Source organism: Schistocerca cancellata, chromosome 7 (genome assembly GCF_023864275.1).
Source record: "Schistocerca cancellata isolate TAMUIC-IGC-003103 chromosome 7, iqSchCanc2.1, whole genome shotgun sequence".
Taxonomy (NCBI): Eukaryota; Metazoa; Arthropoda; class Insecta; order Orthoptera; family Acrididae; genus Schistocerca; species Schistocerca cancellata.
The window spans coordinates 340,592,465-340,609,723 of NC_064632.1; the positions used below are offsets into that span (position 1 = coordinate 340,592,465).

General features: G+C 40.5%; 1 protein-coding gene across 2 annotated transcripts in view; it reads left to right on the top strand.

Annotated features, from left to right (window-relative positions):
- The window catches only part of LOC126091844 (vacuolar protein sorting-associated protein 35), a 93,606-nt gene that overhangs the window by 24,855 nt on the left and 51,492 nt on the right, over positions 1-17,259 (top strand). For both annotated transcript variants that reach the window (XM_049907100.1, XM_049907101.1), the window contains 2 exons: positions 4,473-4,685; positions 11,351-11,499. In XM_049907100.1, the coding sequence (XP_049763057.1) occupies positions 4,473-4,685; positions 11,351-11,499 (362 nt within the window). The remainder of the gene's footprint in view (positions 1-4,472; positions 4,686-11,350; positions 11,500-17,259) is intronic.

Below are 17,259 nucleotides of genomic sequence, written 5' to 3' on the forward strand. Positions count from 1 at the left end.
AGAAGCAACGTGTTTCACATCATAAAAAATTCTTGTTACATAATTTGTACACATAAATGGTTTGCCCTGTTTCTTAGCAGCTCAAATAGCAGCTATAAACCATTCAGTGGTGTGGTATAGATGGTCCAGCTCTTAATTGGCGCTTCACTTGTCTCAGTCAAAGAGCAAGATGAGCCTCCTTCATTCTGCGTGTCAACTTTTATAAGATCTTTGTGGGTTATGGATTTTATTCCAAGAAAAAGAACTGCATAACAATACAGCTTTCTATCATTCACTCCACAATGACTATTGGGCTCATACCGAACACAGCAGTCATATGCATTGTCTTGAGCTCACAAATAAAATGCAGAAACGTCTCCCTTTGGCAACTATGCAGCATTCTGGACGTCATATACTGCCGCTGTACCACCGAAGTTTTCTTTATCATTTTTCTATTTTGCTGTGGACAAACTATTCTCATCCAAACATCCATCATAGTTCACTTTCAGCCGTTTCTTTCGTTGATAATCAGACTTCTCGTAGGCAATGTGCATGTTACACATAGAGCCTACATAGACACAAAAAGAGACAAATGTCCGCCGCTCGTGGTCTCGCGGTAGCGTTCTCACTTCCCGAGCACGGGGTCCCGGGTTCGATTCCCGGCGGGGTCAGGGATTTTCACCTGCCTCGAGATGACTGGGTGTTTGTGTTGTCCTCATCATTTCATCATCATCCAGGAAAGTGGCGAAATTGGACTGAGCACAGATAGGATAATTGTACGGGCGCTGATAACCACGCAGTTGAGCGCCCCACAAACCAAACATCATCATCACAAAAAGAGACAAATTATAATCTTACATAAAAATATGTGATGAAACACTGCATAACATCAATATGGCTCCATTTTTGCTTCTCAGATTGCAATATAATCTCAGTGAATATCAGCAAGTGACCTACTTCCATCTATAAAATACCCTGAAGTATTAAGTCAGGTGTATTGGCTTTTAATTTTAGGAATAGCTTCAAAATGCTACAGTTTACTTGCGTACATACCTGGATACAGTGTTTTCTGTTTGCCATGTTTTCCTGTGATCCAGCTTAAGAAGTCTCCACAACATTATTATGTTCCTCCAAAACTGTTTGGGACTGACTGACCATTGATATCTTAAGTGTCTAAAGAAAAACACACACACACACACACACACACACACACACACACACACACACACACACACACACACAATTTTACAAACACAAACATGTTCACTATTCAGGGAAAAATAAAATGCCATACTAAGTTTTTGTGGAGTTCCGTTGCCTACAAAATGAGTATAGCAAAATCTAGGAACAATATGCTCCATTGAACTGGCAATGAATTGCCTCTGGAGTTCTTTATCACCTAATGACCAGTATGCCAAAGACAGTTGCAGTTTGCACTCATTACTGCACTTTGATGAGTACTGAAGCTTGCAATTTTCTTTACATCCTGCTTTAATGTCCCTCTGGGGTCACACCTTTACTTTGTGCGAGTGTTTTGTATGCCTGTCCAACATTTCGTCCTTTTTTTCAAAAGGCTTCTCTTACAAAGATTTCCAGCCACATCAGTAGCAATGTCAGAACCATCATCACTATTATTTCCACACTCATCTTTGGGAGAATACATTTTGTCACAAAGCAAGTTGTTGCAATTTTCAGAATACAAAAAACTAGAAGATGTTCTGTTGTTTCTCTTAATTTAATATCAGTAAGGGCTAGCTGAATCAGCACTCTTATCATGAGATGATGATGTTCTACAGAGATCGAAAAATAAATAATCTTGACCTATCCCAGCACTGGATGCAACCAATTGTAGCAACAATGTCGTAACTAAAAATAATCCAATGACATTTCCTAAAAACAAGACTTCTTTGTCACTAAAGCAGCATAATAGTAGTAAGTATTAAATTTATACCTAAAATTATTTCTATAATTTGTAGGAATAATGACAAAAGTTGAAATAGTACAAATAAAATATGTTTCCTGGGGGCAAGAATGTCATATTTTGTATAATATGGGCAGACCTACAGCCCATATTGCACTGTGTCTAAATAATGTGTTATGCATGCAAAATTCTATGACATAACATACTTACCTACCTCATAACAATGGTGTCATGGCTCGAAATAGGTCATTCTTTATTAACCACAGTAGCACATATTCCACACAGTACCAAGGCCAAAAACTCAAGTGGTATGCAAAGAAAGGAAGGGTAAAAACCACACAGCTGTCCTCTGTGGCTACATTCTTGAATTACGGATTATGACATTCTACCAGTTAAAAGTGCATGGAAGGCCTATTACACTGGTATTTATACCGTATTTACTCGAATCTAAGCCGCACTTTTTTTCCGGTTTTTGTAATCCAAAAAACCGCCTGCGGCTTAGAATGGAGTGCAAAGCAAGCGGAAGTTCTAAAAAATGTTGGTAGGTGGCACCACAACTAACTTCTGCCATCGAATATATGTAGCGCTACACAGGCATCCTTTGTAGGCACATAGATAAATACTGGCGCCAAAACCTCTGTGTCAGTAAATAAAATTAAAAAAAAAAAATTTGGGAGACGAGCTTTTTTTCTCCGCCAGAGTTTCGACCACTGCATTTTCATACATTATCCAACGAAGTAAATACAAATTCCGTATTGTTCATCTTTGAATTTCAATGTACTACGAAAATCTGACTGGTAATACTGGGATTTTTGTCAATATGGCCAACCCTACATTCTGAATTTTTTCCTACCTGTGAGAAGAGATGGTTGCTAATAGGAACTTTCCTGAATTGTGAATCACATACAGTATTCTCTTCGCCATAAGAATAATACGAATATAAATATTTTGCCGTGTATTCTTTCGTGTTTGCTTCTATCTCGTTTAAATCCTGTCTGCCAAATAAACTACGAAACTAGAGTGAGACAACAGCAAACATGGAAGAATATACGTATCGTGTCATGTCATGTTTATATTCGTATTACTCTTATGCCTAATAGTGATACAGTCAGAAATGAAGCACGGCAACTGACTAGATTTTTAAATCTACGATGACTAATTTCTGTGCAGAATTTGATGTACTAAAGAAGCGGCCGCAAATATTTTCAAACACAGAAAAATTTTCACCAAACTCTCGTTCAGAACATGTTCTATCATACGCTGTCTATTATTTGGTTCTTGTTGATCGTTATCAAAGAAAGCAGCAGTGTAAGTAACAACAAATAGCAGTCTCTTGCCATTGTTTCGCTAATGAGACGATTCCTCTCTTTTTTTTAATTGTAGGCGGCGGTAGCGCGCACAAAAGTAAGCCATGCCGCGAGCAGCGACAGGCCGTAAACACGCACTATCAGAATGCGACAAACAATGCATGACACAGTATAGTAATGCATTTTCAGCTCCGAGTGACCGACGTAAACACCTATAACATAGAAAACGGCACTTATCAGATCAAAGCAAAATAAGCAATCGATTCAAACCAGACGAAACACATGAAAAAGGAAGGGTATCCGTATAAATACGGACGGAGCGCCTGACGCATAGCAATGGCTACCTGGTAAAGCTTAACTGCTAAGCTTTCGACTCGAACCAAACTACTGTAGCTGTATCGTCATTAATTCGACCTAAAGTCTCTCTCATATTACAATGGACCAACTTTGTTTCGATTTGGAGGTGCGGCCTAAAACTTTTCTCTCCCCTTGAATTTAGAGTCTTAAATTTCAGGTGCGACTTAGATGTTGTATTTAATGAACATTGTAACTTCCTTGTAAGACAGTCTCCATTCCATTCAGCTGCTATTCAGTCCTTTGCTCTCTCTGACAGAATGACAATGTCATTGGGAAAAAGCTTTTATTTCTTCTCCCTTAACCTTAATCAAATTTTTCTATGGTTTCTTTTACTACTTGCTCAACATATGGGTTGAATAACATTGGCCCCTTCTCAGCCACTGCTTCCATTTCCTGTTCAGCTCTCATAACTGCCGTCTGGTTTCTGTACAAACTGTAAGTAACCTTTTGTTCCCTATATATTACCCCTGGTGCCTTTAAAATTCCAAAGTGTGTACTCCAATCAAAATTCTCAAAACTTTATCTATGTTTATACTATAAACATAGGTTTGCCTTTTTGTAACTTGTCTTCTAGGTGCAGCCATATTACTACAGATAAGTTTAGCTGACAAAGTATTTAAATGTTGTGCACATTTATTTATATATAATTTTTTGTGTGTACGCATTTATAAGCACATTAACCAATTTATAAATGCACATGCATGCGCCCACACACACACACACACACACACACACACACACACACACACACACACACACACACGTACGTACGTACGTACGTTTGACTGACATCAATACCATAACTCTTCTACCTTTTTAACATGTTTCCATGTTACCCCGTCACTTGGTATCAAAATCTGAGTCAGCATCCTTGTGCAAGCACTAATTCAGCGCTTTGTATTTATTAGGTGTTTCCAGATGAGTTTCACCTTCAAACTCTGCACCCATTCCTCAAATCTTGTGCAGAACTCCAGCCAGGTGTTAATGTAAAGAATATTATAATATCACTGATTGACAGATTATCAACGTTCTCACAACGTGCGAGCGAAGGAGAGGCTGCATTGCCCAATGATGTGCAGCTATTTGATGTGTTCTCTGATCAGGTTGCAACTATCATACAGGTCAGTATTGTGTATTGAAACATACTCAAATATCACAAAGAGATTATTTTAGTTTGCTGTTTTAAATCATATCTGCAATAAGAAGTAGCCTACAACTGAAAATTTTAAAGGTATTTTGTGTAAATGATAATTTGTCAAAAAGAAAATAGAATTAGCTGCTAATTACAGTATATTCCCTTGAGGTCAATGTGTTTCCCTTATCTTGCTATGTACTAGGTGCTAGTGTTAAGCTGCATGGGTGAGCTGGAAATTTCTCGGTCTAGCACAGAGAAGGTGTTGACCTGAATGGAATTTTGTTTCCACTGTGTTGGTACATGTTTTGCAATAACGTAAGTCAAGTCTCAACTTGATCAGCAGAATTGTTCCAATCATACAACTTAATAAAATAGTTGTATTCTGTGTGTTTCGTTTAAAAGGATGAACTAAAATACTGTAATGCATCAGCATAGAATTCTTTGTTTTGGACACAATGTAAATTCATTCACAAGCTGTGTAAACAGCCCACTCCTTGTATTTAATCACTTCCAAAATGTACATTTGAATTCAACATGGAATTTTTTTTTGCTTAAAAATGATCTGTGTGAAGGATGTCCCTAAACTGTCACAATAAATAAAAACATTGAGAAATGCACAATATGGCATTGGACAGCTGGTGATAAGAGGTGTTTGAAATAGATGACTCTCTAGGATATCAGGAGCAGCACTGCACATTTTACATGATCAATTAGTTGTGTGGTAACCTTATACAAAATGAGTCCCAAAATTGTTAAATACACCAAAAAGTTTATGGCCATCATTTCCTGGGGTGCAAAAAGTTTGTTGCATTGATTACCTTGCAAAGAATTAAACAGTTAGTGGCAGATACTACAAAAAACGTCTAGACAAATGATATGAATAAACACATTTAAAGGGGACTAAGTTACAAAAGAAAGGGGAAAAATTCATATTTTATCAAGACAATAAAATGCATTTCAACAATGGATATACTGACTGTTTGAAATTAGAACATCAACATTATTCATCAGATTTTGCGCCTTCTACTTTCTACCTATTTCTACATGTAAAGAAATTTATAGATGGACAAATATTGAATTCAGTGAAGAGACTATAGCAGTCAAAGATGCATATTTTGCAGACTTTCCAGAATCACTCCAGGAATAGAATGTACTAACTCGAAAATGGACGAATACTTAAACCTTAAAGAGAGCTACATTATGCACATTCAGGTATGGCAGACTGTCATATGTTCCTCTCTTATGTCTTTGTTGTCCTCTGGAAGCCTGGTCTTCACAAAAGTTCAACCATTTTGACGTATATATCTGGAGGTATGTGATATATGATGGTAGCTGAAATATATTCATAAAATGGAGGAGGGGAGCAGGTCTGACTTCATTCTGCATCAAAAATTATCCACAAACATGTGAGAGATCACAGTCCTTTTTATTCTTATTTTTTGTTGTGACTTTCAGGTAGTAGTGTGTTTGTCGAACTGCAGTGTTTTTGTAGAACCCTTGTACATATCTTTCTTATTTACTGTTAGTGGTACATACATTTCACAAAATATTTTTCATGTATTGTGTATTGACCTTTCAAATATAATGAAGCTAATGAGCTGAAATACGTTTCTTGTCGTTAGGTATTTCACCACAGTTGCACTTTCAGGAGTCTTATGTCCACATTATTACACACACAGTCAGTACAGTGCACATCTACATCCATTCTCTGGCAGAGAGCACCTCCTGTTGTACCAGTTATTAAAGCAGCTTCCCATTCCATACATGTATGAAGCATAGGAAGAAAGATTGTTTAAACGTATGTGTCGACATTGTAATGAGTATAACCTTTAGAAGTGTTATAGTTCATAATCAACAGCAAAACCTGGGTTTTTAAAATCATGGGTCAAAAAGCAAAACGGTAGATTTTTCCAAACTGGTTTTTATGACTGGGTTCAATGATGGCGCAAATGTGTACACTGATTTGTACTAATTCTGCTTTTATAGGTTCATTATTTAACTTTTTATGACACAGAAGGCATTACTTCTTGATCCATCACTCTTATATGTAGTATGAAGCAATATATTGGTTGCCTCTTCCAGGAATGTACATTCTTCAGATTTAAGCAGTGATACACAGTGTGTTACACAATGTCTCTCTTGTAATGTCTGCCATTTAAATTGGACGAACATTTACATGATGCTTTCATCACTATTAGAAAGGAAGAGTTACTTAAAAACTTGCACCACAACACACACAGGCCTTCTCTGTGCAACTTGTCGATCTTTCCTCTGCTACCTTTTCCCCCAACATTTCAGCCTATGACTGCATTTATTACTGTTAGCAGTTGGTAAGTATTACAGTAAGGTATTTTTTGGTAAAATGTTACTGGTCTGTAATCTTGTCATTGGCAACACTCAACACATTTTGAAACATTACAGTTTTACATAGCCTTAACCTTTTTATGTAAGTGTTTTAATCTGAAATTGATATACTCATGTTTTACATTAGGGACTGAAAACCAATAAAGACAAGATTGCATATGAAATCATGTTTATTTAGTCAATTTAGTCATCTTCAGACCATAAAACAGTCATTATTAGTGTTCATGCCCATTACAGATTCACACCATGTTAAAATGTTTCTTACAATGTTAACACTGGTACATGACAGTTAAAAATAGCTTTTCATGATTTGTGGCCAGTACAATTGAACAGTGGTCATATAACAACGGCATTATGCCATTTAAACTTAGTAACTGACACAAAGAAATATTGGTTGTGTCAGTTACCAAGTTTTAACGCCACACTACCTTTGTTTTATGACAGTTGTTCAGCTACACAGGCTTGAAATGATGAAAACTATTTTTAACTATGTTGTGTATAAACGTCCTCCAGTATTTACTGAAAGACCTCTGACACATCCCCAATGATTGCATTGTCCAGGAAATTGGGATCATCTTCACAGAGCTGCACGGGTTCTTCACACACCTCCACTTGGTATTGCTTTAACGCATCAGTCAAAACTCTGGGCACAAGTTTTGCGCAAAACTTCCACATGGCCAAGTCATCTGATACAATCTCATGAACAGCCATTTTCGGCAAGTCAAAATAATTTCAACATCAAACGAACACTCATTCACTCTGAAGTCAGTAACCGTTGCATGCGAGTCAAATGATGTTGACGGGTGCCCTGGACGGAAATTGTCAATGACCTCATGCTGGCCGCCTCTAAACATCTGGGCAACCTATAGCTATTTTTGATCCTCCTGCAAAACTTGTCTCATAGTGGTGCTGTAAAGCTTTCGTGAAAGTTCGACATGTAGAAGTTCTCGGAAGAAGCCATCCTAACCCTCCAAGAGCACAGAGGCAATTTAGTGGCTTACTGCTGGAAAGCTAAGGGTCCTCCTTACCATCCTGAACCAGTCCAAGCACTCTACGGCGTATAATAGTGTTCCAAAAAAATCAGACACATTGCTTTCTGGGCACACCCTGTGTTTGAATTTTTTACTAGTTACGTTGAAAGGGGAAATGGTAAAAGTATGTTTGAGCTTATAGTAGCTAATAACAGTGAATTCTTACTTGAAGCAGGAGGGGAAAAGTCTCATTCGGCTGTAGATCATGAAAGCATGCAGCAGGCTTCTAGTAAAAATACTGTGTGTAGGTTGGTACCAAAGAGAGCAGGAAGAAGAGTGTGTTGTTGATAGGTAGTAGCCATGACAAGGATGTAGGCCAGATGGAACAGGGTACCAGGTCACAAGTATTGTGAAGCTATGTGCTACCTTAGCCAGGTAACAGAGGACATAGGGAAACTGCTTAAATGTTTTGACAAAGAGGATCAGCTTATAATAGTAGGTGGAGCAGGGAAAATAATGAAGAATGCACGGAAAAGTAAGGTTAGCTTATTTCATCACCATAAAAGAGGATTGAGTAATAAGGTATAAGAGTTTCTTATCTGTTTGGGAAATTTAGAGAGTTATGAAACAATGACCTCCTATGCCTATTGACTACCACATAAGCACAGAGTTGAGAAGTTAAATAAAATGTTTACATTTCAGGATCATACGTAGAATTAATATGGGAAGGGAGGAGTTTTTACATACACAAAGACAGAACACAAGCTCAAAAACATTGAAACAGGTAGATCTTGTAGTTTCAGCACAGACAAGTGTATGCTTTTGTATTAATTACTGTCAAATATTTCACTTTTGTTACTAAGTATTTTTTCAGCTGTTGAAGATGCATAACAATTTCTTACTAACCTATCAGTCAAACTGCAGCATGCAATTAATGGTCTGTGGTGATTTCAATATAAGTGTTTTATGGTATTCAGATAGGAGAAACTATCTAGAAACCTTATTTGGATAACATTTAATCTCATTAATTAGGTTTGCAATGCAGGTGGATGAAGGTAATAGGATCCTAATTGATAATGTTTCCAGGGATGAAGCCCAGAGTAGGAAAATAACTGTATACTGTTTAACAATACCATCTCTGATCATGATGCAAAGTTAGTTAGGTTAAATAAGCTACTGCATTATGGGTATTGACACTCCTCAGTGGAAATCTACTATAATAAATGATTTTAAGAATAGTTTACAAGAGATGACCTGCGATGAAATTTATAATGAACCGAAGGCTGACATAAAATTTGATCTGTTCAATGATAAATTCATATCATTGTTTAAAATTGGCTTTCTGCATAAGCTAATCAGAAGGGGCATTAAAAAGCCATGTACAAAACCATGAATCACTTGAGGGTTTAAAGTATCTTGTGAAAGGAAAAGGGAAATCTGTCTGTCTGACAAGAATAAGTAGAGACCTTGCAGTAGCTTCACACTACAAAAACTACTAAAAAGCAATAAAAAAAGTTATTTAAAAAAGAAGGAACAAGCACATTATATCAGAAATCCCTGACTCCAAGAACAGACTGTCTAGAAGGAATGCAGTAAAATGAGAGACAGAATGGAAGATCACAGTACAGAATTTCGTCACTATTTATTTAGATGGATGGACTAAAAATAATTACACACAGGTAGCAGATATGTTTAATAAGCATTTATTAAACGTAGTAGAAAATGTGGGGACAAACTGTTAAAGAGAAAAATCAAAGCAATATGTTGAACAGCATACCTCATAAAATTCAGTCATATGAATGTGTCACAAAGTCCTCCTCCTGAAAATAATATACACACACACTCTCAAAAATAAAAGCTCATTTTGTATTGATAATATTACAAACACAGTACTATAAGATTTGTTCCCATATAACAAGTCCTGTCTTAAATGTAATATCTAATGCTATGCCACAGAGATGAAAATATGCCACTGTTAAAGCCCTCTACAAGAAACATACAACCTATTTCACTACTGACAATATTTTCCAAAATTTTTGAGAAGGCTATGTATTCTAGAATAAAATCCTACCTGGGCAACAATGATTTCCTCAGTAAATCAAAATTTGGATTTCAGAAGCGTTGCTCAACTGAAAGTGCCATTTGCGCATTGATTCCTCAAGTTTTATGAGCACTAAATAACAAAATAGGAATGGTTGGTATTTTCTGTGACCTATGTAAGACATCTCACTCCCTGAATCACAATATTCTTGTAGATAAACTAATGTGTTGGGCCATTTATGGTATAGGCAACCAAAGGATAATGCCAGACATAACTAAAAGAATGCAATAAGTTGAACTTAATAATTCAACAATGTAATGTATAGCTGGGGAGATTCTTCTGACAGGAGAGAAATCACTTACTGAGCTCCAGAAGGCTAAGTCTTAGGTCCCGTATTGTTTCCCATATATGTAAGTGACCTTTCATCCAATACACAAATGCAGAATTAGTTAATCATTCCAAACATACATAAATCAACAGAAGAAATGGTAAACAATGTTCTTAAGAGTATCTGGTTTCTGCGAATGGTCTCTCGCTCTGTTTTAAAGACACACATGTTCTCTCTGCACATCTAGAGGCACTACACCAAACTAACTATCTACTTATGATTTGTCATTATTTACTATGAAAATAAATAGCTAGAAGTGATTTAGGAAAATCTTAATCTGGATCACCAGGCAGAGCAAACTCCATCCTCCCGAATATGAGCTCATGACATGACAACTGCGCTGCCTCATTTGGTTGATCCCTGTTGCCCAATGTTGTTTGATTTACACACAGTTTGTTCCAGATAACTGTAATATTAAACATATTTTTGCTATTTATCGCTGCTCATAATAACAACACAGGATGATGCCTCCTGAGCCACGAACATGCTGCTCTGCACCTAGAACTAACTCCAGTGTGCTTGTAAAATTAACTCCATGTCCACAAACATGCAACTGTGCCCCTTGCATGTCTCCTTGTCCTCCCCTCTGTCAGCCTGAGAACTTAAGTCAGCATCCCCATGCAAAAAATTAGACGTTTAATTTGGGAAGATTTACAAGACATTCTATCGTGCACTATAGTTCTTCGCACATGATTTTATTATTTGCATCACCTCAAATAATTGTCATTGAAAAGTTATTTTCCTAGAAAAATGGAGGTTTTGACAAAAAAGCTTCTTGTTCAGAGCACTGATTGACATATGACGTTTGTACGATTCTTGTGGTTTGTAAGTTTTATATGTGTGTCCTAAGTGTTCAGATAGTCCTGAAGCATATATTGTATTTACAGTGCCGCCAGGACATGCCAGCAGCTGACATAATATCCTTGCAAGTATCACTTGTGAACCTGGCTCACAAGTGCTACCCTGACAGGGTGGACTATGTAGACAAGGTGCTGCTCACTACTGTACAAATATTCCAGAGGCTTGGTATTGATAGGTGAGTAATGGTGCAAATGCAGCATATGGTGTCATGTAGGTTTCGTATTCCATTATTTAATAAGATGCTTAATTGTGAAGTAAAGAGTGATAACAAATTATTTAATACTTTCCAAATGAAAGTGCTGGCAGGTCGACAGACACACAAACAAACACACACATACACACAAAATCCAAGCTTTCGCAACCAACGGTTGCCTCGTCAGGAAAGAGGGAAGGAGAAGGAAAGACAAAAGGATATGGGTTTTAAGGGAGAGGGTAAGGAGTCATTCCAATCCCGGGAGCAGAAAGACTTACCTTAGGGGGAAAAAAGGACAGGTATACACTCGCACACACACACATATCCATCCACACCTACATGGTGTGGATGGATATGTGTGTGTGTGCGAGTGTATACCTGTCCTTTTTTCCCCCTAAGGTAAGTCTTTCTGCTCCCGGGATTGGAATGACTCCTTACCCTCTCCCTTAAAACCCATATCCTTTTGTCTTTCCTTCTCCTTCCCTCTTTCCTGACGAGGCAACCGTTGGTTGCGAAAGCTTGGATTTTGTGTGTATGTGTGTGTTTGTTTGTGTGTCTGTCGACCTGCCAGCACTTTCATTTGGTAAGTCACATCATCTTTGTTTTTAAATATATTTTTCCTTCGTGGAATGTTTCCTTCTATTATAACCATATTTAATACTTTCATATCATTATATCTCAGTCAAGACTAATAGTAAAAATATCAGCTTAATACACAACAAAGATTCAAAGTTTGAAATTATTAGACTGGTTTGCACCAAAAGACAGTCTCAATTGTAATGCAACCGATGTGCAGCCAGTGATTCTGTTTGTGCCAGGCACACCTAAATAGTTATGTTTGGATGTTTTTGCTAGCTGTTCTGATTTGCTTCCTCAGCCTTGACAAAGGCACTGGATGTGGTAGCTATTCTGATTTGTTTCCTGAGCCCTGACAAAGTTAATCAATGTTGAAGGATGCAAATTCTGTCTTCATAAAAATCCAACATAAAGTTACCACACACTGAGAGATCTCACAAATGGAAAGGCGTTGTGGTGGTGCTGGTTGCAATTAAAGTATGACCATTCTATCATTCGGATTTAGTGAAGCATTATCTTTTCGGAGAATGAACTGAACTGCTGTCCCTTCTCCCTTGGCCCCTTGCGGGTGGGAGCTTAGGATAGGCTCGAGGTATTCTTGCTTGTCGCAAGAGGTGACTAAAAGGAGTCTCCCATTTTTTGGCCTAATCAGTTATGGCCTTCCTTTTAAGGTTTGACCTACACACCTTTCAAAGTTATCCGAAGTGCGGGTCATTTGTGGAAGGATGCCTTACTTGGGGCACCATATATCCAGTGTGCAATTAGACCTTCTGCACCTGATATTGTCCTGGATTTGCAATTCTATCTGCAATCCAGTTATCCGGGCAAGGGTGCCTTACAGCATACATAATCTACTTTCATCGTCCGCTGATCTTTCAGCCCCATGACAATATTGGATGTCTCGGCACCTAACATCCAGCTACAGCCAGTCTGTCGTTGTGGGGCCATCATGTACCCATTAGGTGGTAGCCCCCTGGCAACACAGTTATTACATTGCTGATGCCTGAGCTGCATACTCCCCACGTATGCCTAGGATCTAGGGTCTTCTTGGGGCACCAGAACTCCCAGCAATGGCTATCACGCCAGATGGCCTTTGCTGTGGCTGAGTGGCTCCTGTGGGGAGAGCCCCTGATTGGAATGGGTGGTATCAGGACAGATGACCCACAATGAAGTGGATTAAGTCATCTTTTACTGGGGACCAAATGTGTCTAAAAAAGGGAAAGTCGAATTTAATACTGAGAAATGACCTCAAACCGTTCCCCTCCCTAGCCACACTATGAGAGGAACGTAGAACTATGGAAGAGAGCGAGCCTTATTTGCCAAGGTATTCAGTCTGCAGCAGAAAGGATGAGGACTCCTTTCCAGCTACAAAGCCACTCTTTTTTGTCAAACACCTGGAGGATGAGTTTGGGGAAGTGGCTGCGCTGTAGAAAAAGAGAAATGAGGCAGTCCTCATTCAGACAGCATTTCCAGCCCAGTACTGGGCATTGCTCGCCTGTGACCAGCTGGATGGCATTCCTGTGTCTGTCACCCCCATAAAAGCTTTCAACATGATCCAGGGGATTATTTTCCATTGCAACCTTCTCTTGCAGTCTGACAACAAGCTCTGTGCCAATTTAGAACGGCAGGGTGTTTACTTCATCTGGCGCATCTATAGAGACCTGAAGACAATAGGGTTGCTACATGTGCCTTGATCTTGGCCTTTCACACTGAAAAGGACAAGGTGATGCTATACCGATGTGAAGTAAAAGCATACGCTCCTCTTCCTGTATGGTGCTTTAAGGGCTGGAAATTCAGGCACGTCTTCCTACTGCAATTCCAGCACCACATGTAGAGACTGCGGACGTCCACTACATCCAAATACTCCATGTGCACCTCCTCCCACTTGTGTCAACTGTGGAGAGCACCACCCTCCTGCTCACTAGACTACACAGTACTCCATAAGGAGCGGAAAATTATGGATAAAAAAACCCTGGACCGTCTGACTTACCAAGAGACTAAACGTAAATTTGAATGGTTGCACACCATTCGCTTGACATCTACGTATGCTGCAACTACACTGACTTCACCCACACTTGCGGTGGTAGTTCTTACATATCTGTCTTGCACAGTGGGCCCTCTGGGCTGCCTAAATACAACCGTCCCCTTGGTTGGAGGCGGCACCTCTTCTTCCATTGTCCCCAAAGCACCTGCTTCAGGAGCAATAACCCCCTAAGTGCCAGAGAGGCCACAGCCTCCACCAGCTCCTCTCACATGGAAGAGGTCCCTTGGGACTCTCCCTTCCAAGGTCTCCACTAATGCCAAAGAGGACACTCACCAGTAGCTGAAGGAGCCATGAGCTGCTGGACGAAAGGCGTCTTCCTCTGTACCTGAAGCTACTTCGGAGAAACCCTCCCAGCAAGCTTCTAACAAGAAGTGAGAGAGCAAGCAGTTGAAATAGTAGTCTGCTAAGAAACAGGACCCTCCGGTGGCCCCAACACCACCACTCCATACCAGTTCTGCGTCTGAGGATGAGGTGGAGGTTTTACGATCGCCTGAGAACCTGGATCTTGCTGATGCCTCATCCACAATGGAAATGGATACAAATACTCAGCCGATGGCAGCAGGTGATGCTAAGGCATAAACTGTTTCCTTTGTCACTTGATGCTCTCCCCAGCTACAGAAAGTGTCATCCTCCAGTGGAACTGCAGCAGTTTTTTCTCCTACCTGGCTGAATTAACTACAACTCTTAAGCGTTACACCTGCATTGTCCTTCAGAAAACCTGGTTTCCCGCAATGTGGACCCCACCCTTCGTGGCTATTGGGAGTAGTCTGTCTGTAGAAAACCTGTGTGCCCCTTCAAACACCTTTAGAAGATGTGGCTGTCAGGGTGAGAATGACGCAGGAAATAACCATCTGTAACATCTACCGCCCTCCAGATGGTGAAGTGCTATCCCATGTATTAGCTACAGTAATTTCCCAACTCCCCCCACCTTCACTACATCTTTGTGATTTTAACACCCATAGCCCTTTGTGGGGGTGGGGAACCAAGGTTACTGGCCATGATAAAGATGTCGAGCACCTACTAACTCAGCTCGACCTTTGCCTCCTAAGTATAGGTGCTCTCACACATTTCAGTGTTGCACATGGCACATACTCAGCCATTGATCTCTTGGTTTGCAGACCTGGTATTCTCTCATCTATCCACTGGAGAGCTCACGACGACTTGTGTGGTAGTGACCACTTTCAACTCTTCCTGTCCGTATCCCAGTGTCACTCATCTGGATGCTTGCCCAGATGGGCTTTTCCCAAGGCTGAGTGGGGCGCTTTCACCTCCACTACCACCATCCACCATTGAATCTCCTTTGCATGGCAACATCGATGAAGCGATCCACACCATCACTACCACAATTGTTGCCACAGCAGAATTGGCAATACCTTGTTTCTCAGGTTGCCCCCCCTCCACCTGTGGGAGTCGGTGCCTTGGTGGCTGCCGGAAATCACTGCGGCCATTAGAGACTGTAGGCAGGCCCTGCAATGTCATAAGGGCCACCCGTCGGTGGAGAACCTCATTGCCTACAAACAAGTCTGCACCTAGGTTGGCCTACTCATCAAACAGCGGAAGCAGGAGTGTTGGGAACGATACATCTCCACCATTGGAACACGAACCTCTCCTTCCCAGGTTTGGACCAAGCTCCAATGCCTTTACGGCTATCAGACCCCTGCAGTTGTACCTGGAATTTTCATACCTGGAGCTGTATCAGCCAATCCAGACGTAATCGCGAAGCGTCTTGCTGAACATAAAGCTTCCATCTCTGTGTCTGAGAATCGCTGCTCCACCTTTTGTCTCCTCAAACAGCGGGTGGAACTAAAACACTTCTCTTACGCTACACACCTCCCTGGGCCATATAATGCTCCCTTCAGTGAGTGGTAATTTCTCGGTGCCCTTGTCGATTGTCTAGATTCATGCCCTGGCCCAGACCACAACCATTACCAAATGATTAAACATCTGTCAGCAGATTACCAACACCACCTCCTTGCCATCTTCAGCCACATCTGGAGTGATAGTGAATTCCCATCGCAATGGCGGGAAAGTATTGCAGTGCTAAAGCCTGGTAAGGACACACTAGATGTGGTTAGCTATCGTCCTGTCAGCCTCATCAACATTTTGTGCAAGCTGCTTGAACGAATGGCGAGCCAGTAGTTGTGTTGGCTCCTTGAGTCTCAGAGCCTCCTGGCTCCACCCCAGTGCAGTTTTCGACAAGGGTTCTCCACCACCGACAACTTGGTCCACCTGGAGTCTGCCATTCGATCAGCTTTTCTCAGCAACAACACCTTATTGCAGTCTTTTTTGACCTGATGAAGGCCTACGATACCACTTGGCAACACCACATCCTCATTACTCTGCATGAGAGGGGTCTCCATGGCCTGCTCCTTCTTGTCACTCTGCACTTTCAGAGTTCGTGTCAATGCTTCCATGCTTCCCAAAGTGCAACCCATATCCAAGAGAATGAGGTCCTGCAGCGTTCTGTCCTTAGTGTCCCCCCCTCTTTTTAACTGCCGTTAATGGTTTTGCACTAGCAGTGGGTCCTCAGTATCTCACCACCTGTATGCTGACGATATTTGTATTTCCTTCTGGTCTTCTTCTATTGGGGTGGCTGAATGCCAGCTTCAAGGACCCATACGAAAGGCACAGTTGTTGGCCCTCACTCACAGCTTTAGATTTTCGGCCGCCAAGACTTGTTTCATGCACTTCTGTCGTCGTCGTACTGTCCACCCCATCCAGAACTTTACCTCGATGACCAACTATTTTTGTAGTGGAGACTTACTGATTTTTGGAACTGGTCTTTGACACCAACTTCCCCATCTTTGTCAGCTTAAGGAAAACTGCTAGTGGCATCTTAATACTATTCAACACCTGATCTACACCAACTAGGGTGCTGATTGCTCTACACTGCTGCAGCTGTACAAAGCCCTTGAGCAGTCCCATCTGGACTACGGGAGCCTGGTGTATGGTTCAGCATTGCCCTCCATGCTGCGGCTGCCAGACCCTATTCACTACTATGGAGTTTTGCTTGCGACAGGAGCTTTCCGAACAAGCCCAGTGAACAGCCCCCTCCTGTAAGCTGGCGTTATTCCAGTGCAATTCTGGTGGCAACTACTGCTTGCAAAATATACCTTCCACAT